This window comes from Phacochoerus africanus, chromosome 3, assembly GCF_016906955.1.
Source record: "Phacochoerus africanus isolate WHEZ1 chromosome 3, ROS_Pafr_v1, whole genome shotgun sequence".
NCBI classification, from domain to species: Eukaryota; Metazoa; Chordata; class Mammalia; order Artiodactyla; family Suidae; genus Phacochoerus; species Phacochoerus africanus.
In genome coordinates this window covers 12,332,756-12,348,891 of record NC_062546.1, presented here as the reverse complement: position 1 = coordinate 12,348,891, position 16,136 = coordinate 12,332,756, and the positions used below count along the sequence as shown (strand labels likewise).

At 46.3% G+C, this 16,136-nt stretch overlaps 1 protein-coding gene across 13 annotated transcripts in view; it reads right to left on the bottom strand.

The window, feature by feature from the left end:
- Positions 1-8,167: 8,167 nt before the first annotated feature.
- The window catches only part of STAU1 (staufen double-stranded RNA binding protein 1), a 65,616-nt gene continuing 57,647 nt past the window's right edge, over positions 8,168-16,136 (bottom strand). For 12 of the 13 annotated variants that reach the window (XM_047770912.1, XM_047770900.1, XM_047770901.1 and 9 more), the window contains 6 exons: positions 14,663-14,809; positions 13,099-13,174; positions 12,594-12,913; positions 11,614-11,736; positions 10,210-10,295; positions 8,168-9,633 (listed from right to left, as the gene is read on the bottom strand). In XM_047770912.1, coding sequence (XP_047626868.1) covers positions 9,618-9,633; positions 10,210-10,295; positions 11,614-11,736; positions 12,594-12,913; positions 13,099-13,174; positions 14,663-14,809 — 768 coding nt within the window. In that variant the 3' untranslated portion in view covers positions 8,168-9,617. Of the gene's footprint in view, positions 9,634-10,205; positions 10,296-11,613; positions 11,737-12,593; positions 12,914-13,098; positions 13,175-14,662; positions 14,810-16,136 lie in introns of those variants that run through there. The other variant, XM_047770905.1, reaches the window with a different exon arrangement.

Below are 16,136 nucleotides of genomic sequence, written 5' to 3'. Positions count from 1 at the left end.
CTAAGACCACCTTAAGGACAGGCTTTGGGTGCTGAAGTTTTTATAATGAATTTATTTACTTTTTTTTCCTCCCCTGCACTCCATAAAGTAATTTCTCAATAATTTAAACTTTGATTACTTAGTCTTTCTTAGAAAGAAAGGGCACGATTACTACAGGTTTGGAGCTCATCTATTAGAACTTTCTAGCTAGACTGCTTCCTGGGCAGCAGCACAAACTACAGCGAGATGATTTCCTCTGTGGATTGGAAAGTAATGCTCTGCCAGGCGTCACGAGGCTCTTCAGAGTGCGTGAGACACTGTGGATGTTTGCTCTCTTTCACATCCTCTTCCCTGCAGTCTGGAGGTTGGTTCAAACTTTTCAAAACCCGGGGTCTCAGAACCTGAGATCTGGGAGGAGCCTCTAGACGTGGGTCCAGCTTGGCCCCTCCCTAGACCAGCCCAGGGGGTCTGTGGTCTTGCTCGTTAGGGAGGCAGCTTTTACACGCGCTGGAATTGTTCACTGTCCATGTAGTGCGGTTAAACTGGAATCTCACTCTGCACTGATGGTTGTGGTTTCTTTTTTACCCCCCAAATCTCAGGCATCTGACTTGAATGCTTTCTTTTCTTTATCTGTTGGTTTTGTTGTGTTCATTGAGACATTTCCAGCTTAATCTAGTGTCTCACCAATGTGTTTTATTCTTTAGGCCTTTTATGTTTGTTTTAACAATTTCATGGGCGCATTAAACCATGTACTTCTGTGTGGCTTAAGTGGTCATTGGCAGGTGGATATTGAGAGAGCATTGGGATCCTTTTTTTTTTTTTTTTTTTTTTGCTATTTCTTTGGGCCGCTCCCACGGCATATGGAGGTTCCCAGGCTAGGGGTCTAATCGGAGCTGTAGCCACTGGCCTACGCCAGAGCCACAGCAACGTGGGATCCGAGCCGCGTCCGCGACCTACACCACAGCTCACGGCAACGCTGTATCCTTAACCCACTGAGCAAGGGCAGGGACCGAACCCTCAACCTCATGGTTCCTAGTCGGATTCGTCAACCACTGCTCCACGACGGGAACTCCGGGATCCATTTTTAAACTACAAATATAATATAGGTAGAAAGTCTGAAATGGCAAACAGAATTGGTTCCGGTTTATACTTGGCACTCAAATAAGCTGCTAGACTACCTCCTCGGCTCTGTGCCTGCTGAAGCTGTTGGTTAAACCTTTAGGTCAGTGCAGACACAGGTACTGCTTTGGAGAGCCCTTGTTTCGTCATCTTAAACTCCAAAGATTGGAGTTTTACAGTCTTAGATTTACACCACTGGTTGTGGGCCATCACCTGCAAAGGTTAATCTCTTGATTTCTGCCAGAGAAGACGAGGGCTTCAATCCCTGGAGCCCTATCTTCTCTTTCTCCTAGAGAGGTAATTAGTTGTTCCCCAAAAATCCGGTACACCTTTAAGTTCTCAATTTTTTTTTTCTTTCTCAGTTAATAACAGTTAAATGGAAAATGGTTTGTAAGTGCATAGTTCTGAATAAGTAGGTTAGTGCTTTAGCCTAATTCATGAATATTCTGTTAATGACTTTTTAAAATGCTTTAATATAATTTTTATATCTAGTTTGTAGAGATTTTAAGAGATGGTCAGCTGAAATTGCTAGTTTCTGGACAAGTCTTAATGACTCTTCCTAGTGGTGGTATCAATTCTTTGTCTAAATGAAGAGCTGGGTTGATACTTTGCGATCAGTTCAAGCCCAGGTTGGCCTGATCCCAGACTGTCTGCCACTAACTGTGACCTCAACCAAATAAATTAACCTCCTTGCTTATATTTCCTCTTCTGGAAAAGGAGGATGCTTAACTACTGCTTACTGTCATAGCATGGAAAATAAGGAGTTCGCATTGTGGCTAAGGGGGTTAAGAACCTGACTAGTATCTATGAGGATGTGGGTTCGATCCCTGGGCTCATTTAGTGGGTTAAGGACCTGCTGTGGCTGTGGCACCGGCAGGCAGTTACAGCTCTGATTCGAACCTTAGCCTGGGAACTTCCATATGCCGCAGGTGTGACCCTAAAAAGCAGAAAGAAAAAAACAACAAAATACTTAGAAAAAACCTATAGAGTACAAATAAAAAGCTGTTAGTTTAAGAGGGGGGTGGGGGACGAGGCTGGGAGGAAGTATTTGTTAGGAGCAGTGGGACACGACCCATGTTACCAGCTGATGCAGCAGCCCCAGTAGATAGAAGACTTGGTCTCCACGGAGGAGGACTGGCCCAAGCAAGGCCCTCACCCTTAGGGCATTTGTAGACATGGGGCAGATGTCAGGGCAAGTCCTGGATGAGCGCCTCCTCCTGGGTCCACTGATTCTCCCTGCTCTTTGACCCTCCCTCTCCCTCTTTGAATAATCTTTTTTTTTTTTTTTTTTTCCCCACTTTTTAGGGCCGCACTTGCGGCATATGGAGGTTCCCAGGCTAGGGGTCGAATTGGAGCTGTAGCTGCTGGTGTACACCACAGCCACAGCAATGCTGGATCCTTAACCCACTGAGCGAAGCCAGGGATCGAACCTACAACCTCATGGTTCCTAGTCGGATTCATTTCTGCTGTGCCACGACGGGAACTCTGTATTTTCTTTGTGGTACAGGAAAATATTTTAAAATAGAAAAACCTTGTAAAGACATGCAGTAGCAATAAACTTTAAAACACCTTAAAAAAAAAAAAGAAAAACCTCCCAACATTTTTTCATTTTTCCTCCCTAAACAAAGTTTACATCATTCTGCACACTGTGCTCTTTAAAAACCCTCTTTAACATTTAAAGCACTTACTTGGCAAATATAATTTTCAGTGGTTTATATGTATAGTTTGTCCTTTGGCTCCATCATTCCCAACTTGTAATATATAACACTGTTGGACATGTGGAGATCTTACAAATAATTCTTGAGATGAACATCCTTCTATGCAAACATTTGTCTACATTTGTTTCCCGAAGGTGGAATTATCGGGCCATTTCTCCTGTGGGAAAGGTTGTGCCAATTGCTGTAGCACACTCCTACCTACACTGGGCATTACTTCTTTTGTTGATACTCCTTTATTTGCGGGGCATAACCTGTTGGGCATTCAGTCAGACTATTACCTGTGTGAGGTTAAGGTCCAACAGCAAAGCGGGCTTATAACTGAGCAACAAGTCTCTGCCCTCCCAGAGGCGAGAGCTTTCAACTAGTGCTGCTCATAGTTCTTAATTCTTTACCACTTATTTGGTTTTTGCACCCATGATATATGGAAGTTCCCAGGCTAGGGGTCCAATCAGGAGCTGTTGCCGCCGGCCTAGGTCACAGCAGGATCTGAGCCGTGTCTGCAACCTACCACAGCTCACGGCAATGCTGGATCCTTTAACCCACTGAGCAAGGCCAGGGATTGAACCTGCATCTTCATGGAGGCGAGTCAGATTTGTCTCTGCTGAGCCATGATGGGAAAACTCCAATTCTTCATCGTCTTGATTCATCAACCATAAGACTTCCTGCTATGAAAAATAAGAACTTAAGACATCTGAAACTAACGCAACATTATAAATCAACTATACTCCAACGTAAAATAAAAATTAAAAAAAAAACTTAGTAAGTCCCCATTGTGGCACAGTGGAAAGGAATTCAACTAGTATCCATGAGGACACAGGTTCAATCCTTGGCCTTGCTCAGTGGGTTAAGAATCTGATGTTGCCATGAGCTGTGGTGTAGGTTGGAGATGAAGCCCGGATCTCGAGTTGTTGGGGCTGTGGTGTAGGCCTGCACCTGTAGCTCTGATTCAACCCCTAGTCTAGGAACCTCCATGTGCTGCGGGTATGTCCCTAAAAACACACCACCACGTCCACCCTACATCTTGTAGTTCTTTTATCTTTAGTAATGATCTATCAGTTGTGCCCATCAAACGTACTGAGGGTGAGCATAGGATGCCTCCCACCTTCCACCTGGAACTTGTCGGCTCTACCTTCATTTTCATGCTGTCACAGCCAATGGTGTTTCATCCTGTGCAGTAGTTGTTTTCTGTGCCTTACCTGGAGGTCTCTTTTCAAAGGTCAAAGTGGATAAGTAGTACAGCAGCAGTTATAGTGGTGTCAGCAGTACTCGGAGCTGGGCCTGGCAGTGTGTCAAAGTTGCACTTCCTCCTCCTGAGGTCCACTGCCTTGACTTTTGCATCCCTCAAAAGAGGGTGTTCTTGGAGTCAAGGTCAAAAGGATTGGTTTTCCCCTCATGGTCCATCCAGTTGCTCAAAGCCCTGCACAATCTGAGAAACTACTTACTGTTAAGTCTTCCCCCACCTGCATTACAGCAGCTCGGCCTCTCGGAGGTGAAGGAGTGATGGGTGCTCTCACAGCACAGCAAACTTAGCCACACAGAGTCCACCATCATCTACCAGGCTGCTCCTCATTGGGGGCCTGGCCAAGGGGAGCAGTGACAGGTTTGTCAGACCACTTTAGAAAGAGATGGGCCAGGTTTAGGGCTACTTTGGGGATCTCAAAGGACAGACCGATTGCCAACAAACACTACTAGGCCCTAACCATCCCCAAACTTAGCCATGCAACATAGCCAAAAATCACGATCCCTGGGCTAGGGGAAGGCCTGAGCAGTCCCAGTTTTCTTAGCTGGATTCAGCCTGGTTTTCATTGTTCTTGTCCATAAACCCAAGGAGCCAGATAGGAAAATAAGATATCGTTAGGGTCCCCAGGGGAGTTTTCAGGTAGGCAGTCTGCATTGCCAGCACCCCTCTTAACAATCTGCCAGGTGAGCAGATGTTTGGGGAGTATCTGTCTGCACAGAACAAAAGCCTGTGTTAGCTCAGAGACGTTGGGGCCAGTTCCTGGGAAAGAAAGACTTGGCCACTGGATCCAATACACAATTAAAAAGGCAGCTAAGGACAGTCTGAGTAAGTGACGCAGAATTATGATAGAGTTACTTTCTAAAGTGGCACTAACTGCCCACAGGTGCATCCAGGCTCAGCAGTGTCAAAGGTCAGGGAGAGCCCCCATCACTGCTTCTACTGCAGCCTAAGGAAGTGAGAAGATCCACAGTGAGCTGAAGGCTGGATCCAATTGGACGGGAGCGGGCAGGCTCTGTAGGAGGCGTGGGGGACAGCCACATCTAACCTTGTCTGGACCCCAGGCTCCAGGTGGTCCAAAGCATACCCTGCAGCTCAGCTTTGGAGGGTGGCACTGCTGTGTTTGCACTGTGCACAATCATGAAAGAGAGAAGTGAAGCGGGTGGAAATGAGTGAGAGGATTCATGTTTGGATAGAGGGCTTTGGGGGATAACTTCCAATTTTTTCCACTTTTTTTTTTTTTTTTAAACGGCCACACCTACGGTATATGGAAGTTCCCAGTTAGGGGTCTAATTGGAGCTGCAGCCCTTGGCCTACTCTGCAGCCACAGCAACTCAGGAACCACCATATCTGCAACCTCCACCACAGCTCACAGCAACACTGGGTCTTTAACCCACTGACTAGGGCCAGGGATCAAACCCAAGTCCTCACGGATGCTAGTCAGATTCTGAACGCACTAAGCCATAATGGGAACCCCCCACCGTTTTTACGTAAAATTTTTAAATTTACTAGTCACTTAAAATTACTGCACAAAACTGCTTTATAATTTGTCCTTGCAGGCCTTGTAGGTATTTCCACCAAAGTAGGTTTTAATAAAAATACTTGTAAAAAGAATATACATACATAATTTTTGCTAGTAAAAATTGGGATGCATTTAAATTACTAAAAAACCCGACTATAATACAGCTTTAAAAATTGGAGTTTTGGGGGTTACTGTTATGGCTCAGTGGTAAAAACTTGACTAGTATCCATAAAGATGCAGGTTCGATCCCTGGCCCCGTTCAGTGCATTAAGGATCTGGCATTGCTATGATCTGTGGTGTAGGTCACAGACGTGGCTTGGATCTGGCACTGCTGTGGTTTAGGCTGGGATTCTGATTCAACCCCTAGCCTGGGAACTCCCAGGTGCAGGCCTAAAAAGACAGGGAAAAAAAATTTAGTTTTGTATGTTATTCCACATATACATTAAACACACCATTGCAAGTACGCAGTAGCCAATCAGACAGGAAGATAAACTATCATTAGGATCCGGGCGAGTTTTCCCTTTTGCATTCTGCACTGCCGGCACGCCTCTAACAGTCTGCTCTTCCTCCTGTCTTCGTTAGCTTTGCCTCTTAAGCCTATTTTAAGAAAATTGCCTAAATCCTCCTTGCCAATCCAGCAATGCTTAGGTGCTTGACAAATCCATTAACTTTTTCTTGTTTTCTAAGGGCACACAGACATTAGGCACTTAAATCAGAGATGCTAGTGATGGAGGTTTCCTAGCTTCAGTTTCCTGGTGGTCACGTTGCCCTGAGCTCACATGAGCCTCCAGAGCAGCAGCAGCAGCAGCAGGGGCAGTTTACTGATTCTTGGCAAGGGCCAGGTTTCTCTTCCCAATGCTCACACCAATCCCAGACTCCCTTCAATCTCGAACAGACCTTGCAATCCGGGCCAACGCTGCTGCAGAGCCACACACACATTAGCTCAGGGAGCTGTGGAAGGAAACCTAGACTCAGAAATGACACTTTTCTAAGAGCTACAGTTCACATTCCTCTGGCTCAAGAAATCCTTTAAAAACAATAAACAAAAACAAAATCCAGCTATGGGGAAATCATCTTTACTCATTAAAATCTCCCTGTGATAAGAGGAACTTTTACAAAATCATGACCTAATGTCAGTGCAGCTGTTGGGACAATCAAGTCCCAAGTGTGTCTACTCTAAGAACCCAGGAGCAAGCAGCTTCATCTCTGAGGACCAAGGATCCACACATCCAGAGGCCCACCAGTCTGTCTCATTCTGATGGTGGCTGACATGCAATATCTCACACCTGCCTCATCAGGTGTCTCACTGCCTTTTTCTGCCTGTCATCTAGAAGCAGGACAAGCCTCTATTGTCCCATGGGCTGAAGTATCTAGTTCAGTTCTGAGTCAAAGCTCTTGCAACTCTTAGAGATCATGTGGGGATAAAACTTAGTGCAATCACTCAATTCTCAGTTCTCTCAAAACCCCCCGAGACAGAGCTCCTGCAGGTTGAGTGAGTCCTCAGCAGGCGATGGCAGCAACACGGCCTTCCCAGAGGCAAGGCTGGTTTGAGAGTTTACAGGGAAGGAACATTCAAGGACAAGCCCATCCCGACATTTCTGCAAAGCAACCAGAGATGGATCACCTTCCAAAAACCTTTGTCAAAGAAACCGGGAGATCCTTCTTAATATCATAGACACTGAATTCTCCCTTTCTGGAGTGCTGTCAGTTGAGGGCCAACAAGAAACCGCCAGCTAGAAGCTGTGATTACTTCTAAGACTGTACTGTCCTGCCCTTCCCATCTTCCCTCCAGTGTGGAGCGTCACTGGCTGGACACACTCTGAGGCAAGGAGGGGAGACTGGATTGGGGCAGGAGGGGCAGGTGTTAAAGCGGAGGAAGTGGCTGGCAAGGCCGGGGGATGGGCTATGACCTCCATATTGGAGAAGGTGCTAAAGACACAGAGGGAAGGCTGTGAAGAACCTGAGTGCCAGAGGCATCAGTTCAAAGGCATGGCTTTACACAGAGAAACAAGTCAAGAGACATACACAGATGCATTTCCTAACAACACCCCAGAGGCGGTGGCTCTCAGATCTTGGTTTCTAAACGTGATCTGTCACTAAAGAGCATCCGGGCTCCTTGGAGAAATGCTGAATCCAGGACTGGGAAGGGAACATCTCTTCTTTCCTTTCACTGCTTTTGCCCCTGCCAAGTTGTGTCCCCTTCTACCTCTTCAGCATTTTCCATAACCTTCTGATCACTTCCAGTTATTCTTGCAGTCCAGTTTGTAGGCTGGTTTTATAAAATGGACCACCTTAATGAGCATCTTCTAAAATTAAAACACAGAAAGCCACTAGCTCACTCTGCAGCCTGGCCAGAAGGAAATACTGCACCTTTACTCTGACAGCAAAGGCGTCTGAGGAAGTGACCGGGAAGCCCCTCTCCTCCTATTGGTCATTTCTTCAGGTGACAATGTCAGGTGCACAGGAGAGGCGCCTCCCTTCACCTGGGTGCCCACACGCCTCTCCCTGGCAGCGGTGCCCCCCACACCATGCTTCCGTGCCCTCACTCACATCTTCCCTTACTGCGTTAGTTACTGCTCAACAGGACTGAAATTCATTAGTAGCTGTTTATTGATCAATGGTTTGATATAAAGTTATTTCAGAGCTTCAGAGTTTTGCCCAAATGGAATCACAAGCATTACAAAGTTTTTTCTTAAAAATAACAAAAGGGGACAGGTTGGGAGGGACCAACCTGGCAGTAGTGGCATTGGAGAATAAATTAACAAAAAAAAATTTAGTATTACCATTTATTGGTGACAAACACTTAAGTTTTACTTACATTCCATGGGGAGAAAAAATGGAAGCAGTACTTAACTCGCAAGGCTACCGTGCTCTTCATCTGGACCATATGCAGGACCTCGCTGCACACGTGTCTGTGCACAGCAACACAACATCCAAAGCAACACAGTTAGAGATAAACATGGGTCATTCTTTTCAGCCCTACATGGAGATGTAATCAACAGTGTAAAGCACTCAAGGAAGATCAATCTGCAGTTGTATATGTGCTACATGAGATCATATCCTGTAGTGTAGTGAAAGCTGTGTCCTCAAGAGTCATGTACATACACACAATTTTTAATAGTCTTTGAAACAAAGATCAGAGTTCATTTGTTTGTCCTGCTGCATAAACAAAAATAAAATAGAAAAGGAACCAGATGATCATTTAAAGTTTAAAATTCCTAAACTGTTCAATTTATACAACTGTGGGAGACTTCACCAAGGGTTCTGAGAAGTCCAGGACTGTTTCAGCTAAACCGGAGGCCACACAATTTGCATCACTGAAATGGTCCTGGGCAGGTCCAATGAAGTAAAAACGTATAACCACATACACATGGATATGATCTTTGCCGGTTATGTTACTGATAAAGTCAGTCTCAGACAAGTTTCTAAACTGTGCTATGTAACTAGATACAATTGAGAAACTCTCAAATGAAAATTTATATAGTGTCATTTCAATCAAAAGAAAGTAATGAAACTAAGAATACATATCTCTTTTGGAAGAGAGCAGTGGCGACGGTGTGGGTACCGCGGGAGGTGGTGGGCCAGAGCACGCCAAGAAGGTCAACTTGCGCTGAGGAGGAAGCATCTGATTTTCTCTGGTGCTTTCAGACTAAGGCCTCGCTCCAGTGTGGGTGTCCAGGATTTGTCCCAAAGTGTTTGAGTGAGCCAGTTTGAGGAGTCGTGCTTTCTGCTTCTTTCACACAGCAAGGAAAAAAAAACCCCAAAACCAAAAAAAAAACTACTAAAACCAAGCACTGAGGTGCCTGGGGTACGGACCTGCTGGTTTCCCAGTGGCGCTAGGGCTGCCTGGCAGGCCCGCCCCACCCCGCCCCCAGCAGCAGCCACTCATGTTCCCGCCTTGGTCACCACTGCTGTCTCCAGTCCTTTAACCATCATGTCTCTCGGCCCACTGGAGGTATCAGAAATTCCAAATTTTCAAAGCAGTTTCAATATTTTCAGTATATATGTTGGGATTTTTCAATGGTTCATGTGGCCATAAGGTTCAGCACCTCCCACACCTTTAAGGAAAAGGAAAAAAATAGAAATGACCCAAGTTTTGAAATTTAAGAAAAGTAAGCCATATTAACAATGAAATTAGCAGACACAAGTCTAATAGCCCAGGCCCCAGTTTATAACTGGATTAAAGTTTTCCCCAATACACTACAAGTGGAAATAGCAAAGGAGAGTGTGTGCGTGCGTGCGTGCGTGCGTGTGTATGTGTGTGTGTGTATACGTAATATGTCTATCGTACATTATCTCGGGGGCGGGGGGGAGAAGATAAGGAAAGAAATATATTTGCACAAAGAAACATAGGAAGGGAACACAAGAAACAATAAAAATGTTATCTCTGGGTGGAGAGAATGATACAGATGAGGACTGCATGAGGGCAAGATTTAGCACTGGGTACACCTTTTTAAAATAAATCCGAGCCATGCGAATGTTATTCAAAATTGGAGAAAAAGAGCTCTCTGCTTAAGGAAGGCTTTCAGGGGAATGACAGAGTGACTGAGATGAGTGTTTCACCAGTGAGCACACGATTTGAATTTAATGCAAAGGAGGAACAGAACTGCTTTTCATATAATCGGCTGACTCACACAGACATTGGTCCATTTCCTGTTCTTGGCATCTCTGTATTTTGTTGGTCCAACTCAGACAGCAACTTTAAAATGTTCAGTGCAGCCTAGCAGGAATGGAGAGAAAAGTTAAAACACGGCTACTGTTCAGGACCACGGTCAAAAGATGCTGAATAAGGAGGTGAGGGATTCTCCTACTGCCCCACAAAACTGGTGTTCTCACTAAATAACACTTTCTCATGTTTAACTTCTTAGCCAAAAATGTAAAAAAAAAAAAAAAAAATTATCCAGGAGCCACTGTGGTGCAGCGGGTTAAGGAGCTGGTGTTCTCTCTGCGCAGTGGAGAGAACTGTGCAGAGAGAACAGTTGTGGCTCAGGTTCAGCCCCTGGCCTGGGAACTTCAATACGCCACGGGTGTGGCCAAAAAGAAAAAGTTGCGCATGGTTACCTCACTGAACCACAACCTCTGTTAGTTTTATATATACTGCCTTCTAGTATTTTTAATCTTGTGGTCACCAGCCTGTACAAAGTTCATATCCTGCTATAAAATAACAGAGGTTGTGGAATTCCTGTCATGGCACAGCAGAAACGAGTCCGACTAGGAACCATGAGGTTTCGGATTCAATCCCTGGCCTTGCTCAGTGGGTTAAGGATCCAGAGTTGCCGGGAGCTGTGGTGTAGGTCACAGACATGGCTCAGATCTGGCCATGCTGCAGGCCAGCAGCTGTAGCTCCAATTAGACCCCTAGCCTGGGAACCTCCATAGCTGTGGGTGCGGCCCTAAAAAGACAAAAGACAAAAATTAAATTACAGTCTATCATAGAGTTCCCTTGCAGCTCAGCAGGTTAAGGATCTGGCACTGTCAGTGCAGTGACTTGGGTCACTGCTGTGATGGGGTTCTATCCCTGGCGCAGGCATTTCTACATGCCATGGACGTGGTCAAAGAATAAATTTAAAAAAATTAAAAAGCCTACCATGGTTCCTTGTTAGAATGCATTACTTTCAGTGACATTAATGTGATGGATGCATTATACTCCACCAGGTGAATATGCCAGTCTGTGTAAATTAATCAGTTCCTTTCCTTGGTTTGTAATATTTCTTACAACAATAATTTCATCTGAACAGAACACCAAAACAAGGGGCTTTTTAAGGTGCCAGCACTTGGCCCTGCTACTCCTTGTTTCAATAAGAAATGAACTGAATACAGCATCTGGAGAGGGTCCAGGATCCAAGTCTCCCTGCCAGGTCAGCAAGGGAAGGGAGGAGAGGGCTCGGCCAAAGCCGAGAGTTCTGATAAACAGAGTGAGAAGTTAAGGCAGTAACCTAAGAAAAAAGGCTTCCGACGTATGGAATCTGTGAGACCAGCCACTGTCAGAGTCTAGAAGAGAGCCTTTGCCTGAGCCAGCGCACCGTGTGGGAAACGTACCATGTCGTGGCAGGACTCCACATCCTTTCCAATACCATGGCTGATCAGGGGCGGCTGAGAGGAGCAGTTGATAAGAGATACAAATTCGTTCTTGTTGTTTTTGGGGAAGTCTTTGTATTCAACCTAAAGGGGAAAAGAAAACCAAGGCAAGGCTAGGGAAGCGGGGAAAGGGACAGGGCCTCGGCTCCGGGCCCAGCAGACAAAACTCCTCTCTCCCTGGAGTGACCTGTCTACACCAACTCCTGCTCAACAGGCACAAGAGATGTCGGAGGGGCCAAGAGGCACCTGGGCTGAAGGCAGGTTACCAGGGCCCCAGTTAACAGACTCTTCCAGGTACCTAGATTCTACTCAAAAACCTTACTCTGGAAGAAGCCACGTCCTTCCTACCAGGCAGAAAGGGCCAGCACAAGGAGTCTGTGCTCACTGAAGTCTAAATGTGTAACTACCGCCGAATTAGAGGCTTTGTTAATATGGTTGGTCTGGATTGTTAAAATGTTACTACCAAAGGTTGAGGATTCTCTTACCATCCAGGCTGCCACTACCTTCCACAGCAGCACCACCCCCCTCCCTGACCCCAGGACCACCCTTGACCAACCTCCCCCAACCATCCCCCTGAACAAAGATTTTGATTTAAAAAAAAAAAAAGGCAGTGGAGTTCCCATCGTGACTCAGAGGAAAGAAACCCGACTAATATCCAAGAGGCTGTGGATTCGATCTCTGGCCTTGCTCAGTGGGTTAAGGATCCTGCATTGCCGTGAGCTGTGGTGTGGGTCACAGATGCGGCTTGGATCCCACCTTGCTGTCGCTGTGGTGTAGGCCGGCAGATGTAGATCCAATTTGACTCCTAGCCTAGGAACTTCCAAATGCCGTGGGTGCGGCCCTAACAACAACAACAAAACCACAAACGAGGTACTCAGATCTGCGAGGAAGCAGAGATGACTGCACTGAGGTACAGGACACAACTCAGGCCTCACAGTTACCTGGAATCCCTGGACTCTGGAGAGATAGTCCAGCTGCTCGGACGGTCTCGTGAGGGGTCCATGGGGTACGTGGCCTGAAGAGATGTTATTCTTTAAAATGGTCTCGGCTGTAGGCGAGGTGCCCCCATACAACAATTCACGGGCTATCATGGCAGTTACCGTGGCCTTGGCAGGATTTGGAGCCACCCTTGTGAAGTCTTTGGTGTGATGTCCTTGACTGACCCCTACGGCCTGGGCAACCTCAGGCACCATGGGAAGAATTCCAGCAGGCAGCTGCTGATGACTAAGATAAGGCATCCTAAACTCGTCCTCTTTATTGCCTGGAGAGGGAGGGACACACGACAAATCAACACAAGTCCACATGTGCTGTCTGGAAAGATGTACAATCCCACACCGGCCCTCTCGGCACAGGGCTCGTGCAGGCCCAAGACGGATGCTCGTTTACTGGGAACCACGTGAAGCCCAGGATCACACTCAGGTCAAGACAGGTTAACATCACACTTACTAGTCCCGTTTTCATCCCCAGAGCCAGGTTCAAAAAAGGTTACTTTTCTTCCATCCCCTGGTTTCTTTATGGGTGTCTTTAAAAGAAGAAGAAGAAAGGCAATGACAATCAATCAAACTGTTGAAAAATTAGTGATTAGCTCCTGCTGTCCAAAATGACACAAATTCCAACCAGCAGTAATGCTGGTTTTTAAACCTTTTTTTTTTTTTTTTTGCTTTTTAGGGCCGCACCCACGGAGTATGGAAGTTTCCAGGCTAGGGGTTGAATCAGAGCTACAGCTGCCAGCCTACACCACAGCTCACGACAACGCCAGATCCTTAACCCACTGAGCGAGGCCAGGGATTGAACCTGCTACCTCAGGGTTCTAGTCAGATTCGTTTCAGCTATACCACGATGGGAACTCCGTTTTTTCAACTTTTAAAACACAAGGGCAAATGGCAGAAGCGCCCTCCCCCAGAGCCAAGGTACCGCTCTGCTGGTGCTGCCGGACGTCCCCCTGGCAAAGCCTCCTGCCTTCTCCCAGCACATGCCCTCAGTCCCATCAGCTGTCCAGGAACAGCCTCTAACAAAGGGGACCTCTGCTCTGTGCTCACGAGAAGACAGGGGGACATTTAATCAGCAGCCAGAACATGTTAGACTGAGAGAGCTGACCAAGAAAAAAAACTTTTAGGTTGAAGCTAAACAATTAAAGACTACCTCCTGGAGCACATGTCCAACTAAAAGATAAGGTGACATATCCAAATACAGCACACGTGGGGGGAAATGTTACTAGATAAATAATAATAAATGTTACTAGATAAATGTTACTAGATAAAAGTTTTGCCAAACACAAGGTATCCTTTCTGAAAAGGCAAACTAAACTTGCCTATTTTGGAATGAAAAACCCAAAAGCCAAGTCCAGGACCACTACAGATTCTCTGATGAGTGTCTGGGATCCCAGTTACTGGCTATGTGGCTACAGATGATGCTGTATCTCTCTACTGATAGGACTGGCAGACATGAATGAATCAGGCCCAGTATTTTCAAGTTTATCCTGGAAACAAGGTCAGCCAAGGGTTTCACTGAGGGACTGTTTACCAATCTTGGCATAAGTGCAGTTTTTCAATACAGGATAATTTAACACTCAATTCGTACAAGAAAAGAAATTCCAAATCTATAAACTGGATCACACTGGCTCAGTGTCCCAGAAAATCCAAAGCCTGATCCACAACAAATGAACACCCACAGGTGATGAGTCTTTTTTGCATGCCTCACCCTAAGAGCACAAATGATAACAGAATCACACTCTCATTAAATTCAAGTCCAATTACACATCATCCCACAAATGAGAGGAGCAAGCTGCCCTCCAGCAAAGCATCCCAGACCACAAAGATACTGAAACAGTAAGCACTTAACCCAGAGCCCTGCCTGGAGCCATGGACATGCAACTCCCTTTCTGGGCACAGGGCAGCTTTAGGCCAGGAGGAGGAAACTTAGCCCTAGAGAAGCCAGAGTCCCCTTGGATGTGGTAGGGTCACCTTGCAACTAGCAATTAGGGCAAGGACAGAGTGCCCCAAGCAATCACCTTCTCCTCGGATTTGAGGGCTGGTTTGGTGGGCTGAGCCTGTGGGACTTTGAAACCAAGGATCTCCAGCATGTTCTCGGCTGCATTGCGTTTCGCCACCTTCTTATTGGTGCCGGATCCTTCTGCAGTGTGGTTTCCCACCTTCACCTGCAAAAAGAAGTGGGACTCAGATCGGTGCCTAAACCTTGAGAATAAAGATCAGTGGAGAACTGACAGGCTGGCAGAAGAACCCAAAATGGTCAGAAGCTGGATGGCTTAACACTGGTGCCCTAGAGCTGGCTTGCACCCGACTGCAAGATTCTATTATGAAATATTCAGGAATTTGGAGCGCTAGCTGTTAAAGGTACTTTTTTTTTTTTTTTTTAATTTCGCCTGCAGAAAATGGGGTAAGTTTCTAGGCTAGGGACTGAATCCCAGCTGCAGTTGTGACTTATGTGGCAGGCAGCTTAGGCAACAGATCCTTTAATCCACTGTGCCAGGGATCAACCTCCCACCTCTGCAGCATCCCAAGAGACCTGGTCAGATTCTTAACCCAATGCACCATAGAGGGAACACCAAAGGTAGCTATTCTTAAACATTCAATGATATAAGCTTGTAATTAAATACATCATTTTAACAGAGGTGATAAGTACTTGAAGCTCATCGCTTCCTAACTGGACTCCGTCTTATGACGATGCATCACGCTTTGGAGGTTCTTCACCCCTGTATGTGCCTGGTGGCAACATGCAGTTACACGTCTCTCTCCAACTCTGTGACCAGAGGAAAAATGGCCACGGTGGAAATACTTACACCACAGAAACCTGCAAATACTATGTATCAAGGATTAAGCTGTTCTGTTTTTTTCCCCAAGCCCTTTTTCTTTTTTCTTTTTCAGCCACACCCACAGCACAAGGAATTTCCTGGGCCAGGGATCGAATCCAAGGTGGAGCTGTGACTGATACCACATCTGCAGCAATGCTGGATCCTTAACCCACTGTGCCAGGCTGGGGATCAAACCAGTGCCTCCACAAAGACAAGCCAGATCATTAACCCACTGAGTCAACAGCAGGAACTCCTAAGCTGTTCTGCTGATTGTCTACTCTTAATCTTAGGTGATGGTGAAAAAATTAATAATGCAGATTAAAGATCTCTCTTGCGGCAGTGAGTTAAGGATCCAGTGTTGGCATTGTAATAGCTTGCATCACTGCTATGGCACGGGTTCAATCCCTGGCCTGGGAACTTCCACAAGCTGTGGATGTGAACCCCCACCCCCCAAAAAAGCCTAAAAAACGGAAACTTTAAAAAAGGGGGGGGAGGCGGAGTTCCCGTCGTGGCACAGTAGTTGATGAATCCGACTGGGAACCATGAGGTTGCGGGTTCGGTCCCTGCCCTTGCTCAGTGGGTTAACAATCCGGTGTTGCTGTGAGCTGTGGTGTGGGTTGCAGAAGCGGCTTGGATCCTGCGTTGCTGTGGCTGTGGTGTGGGCCAGCGGCTG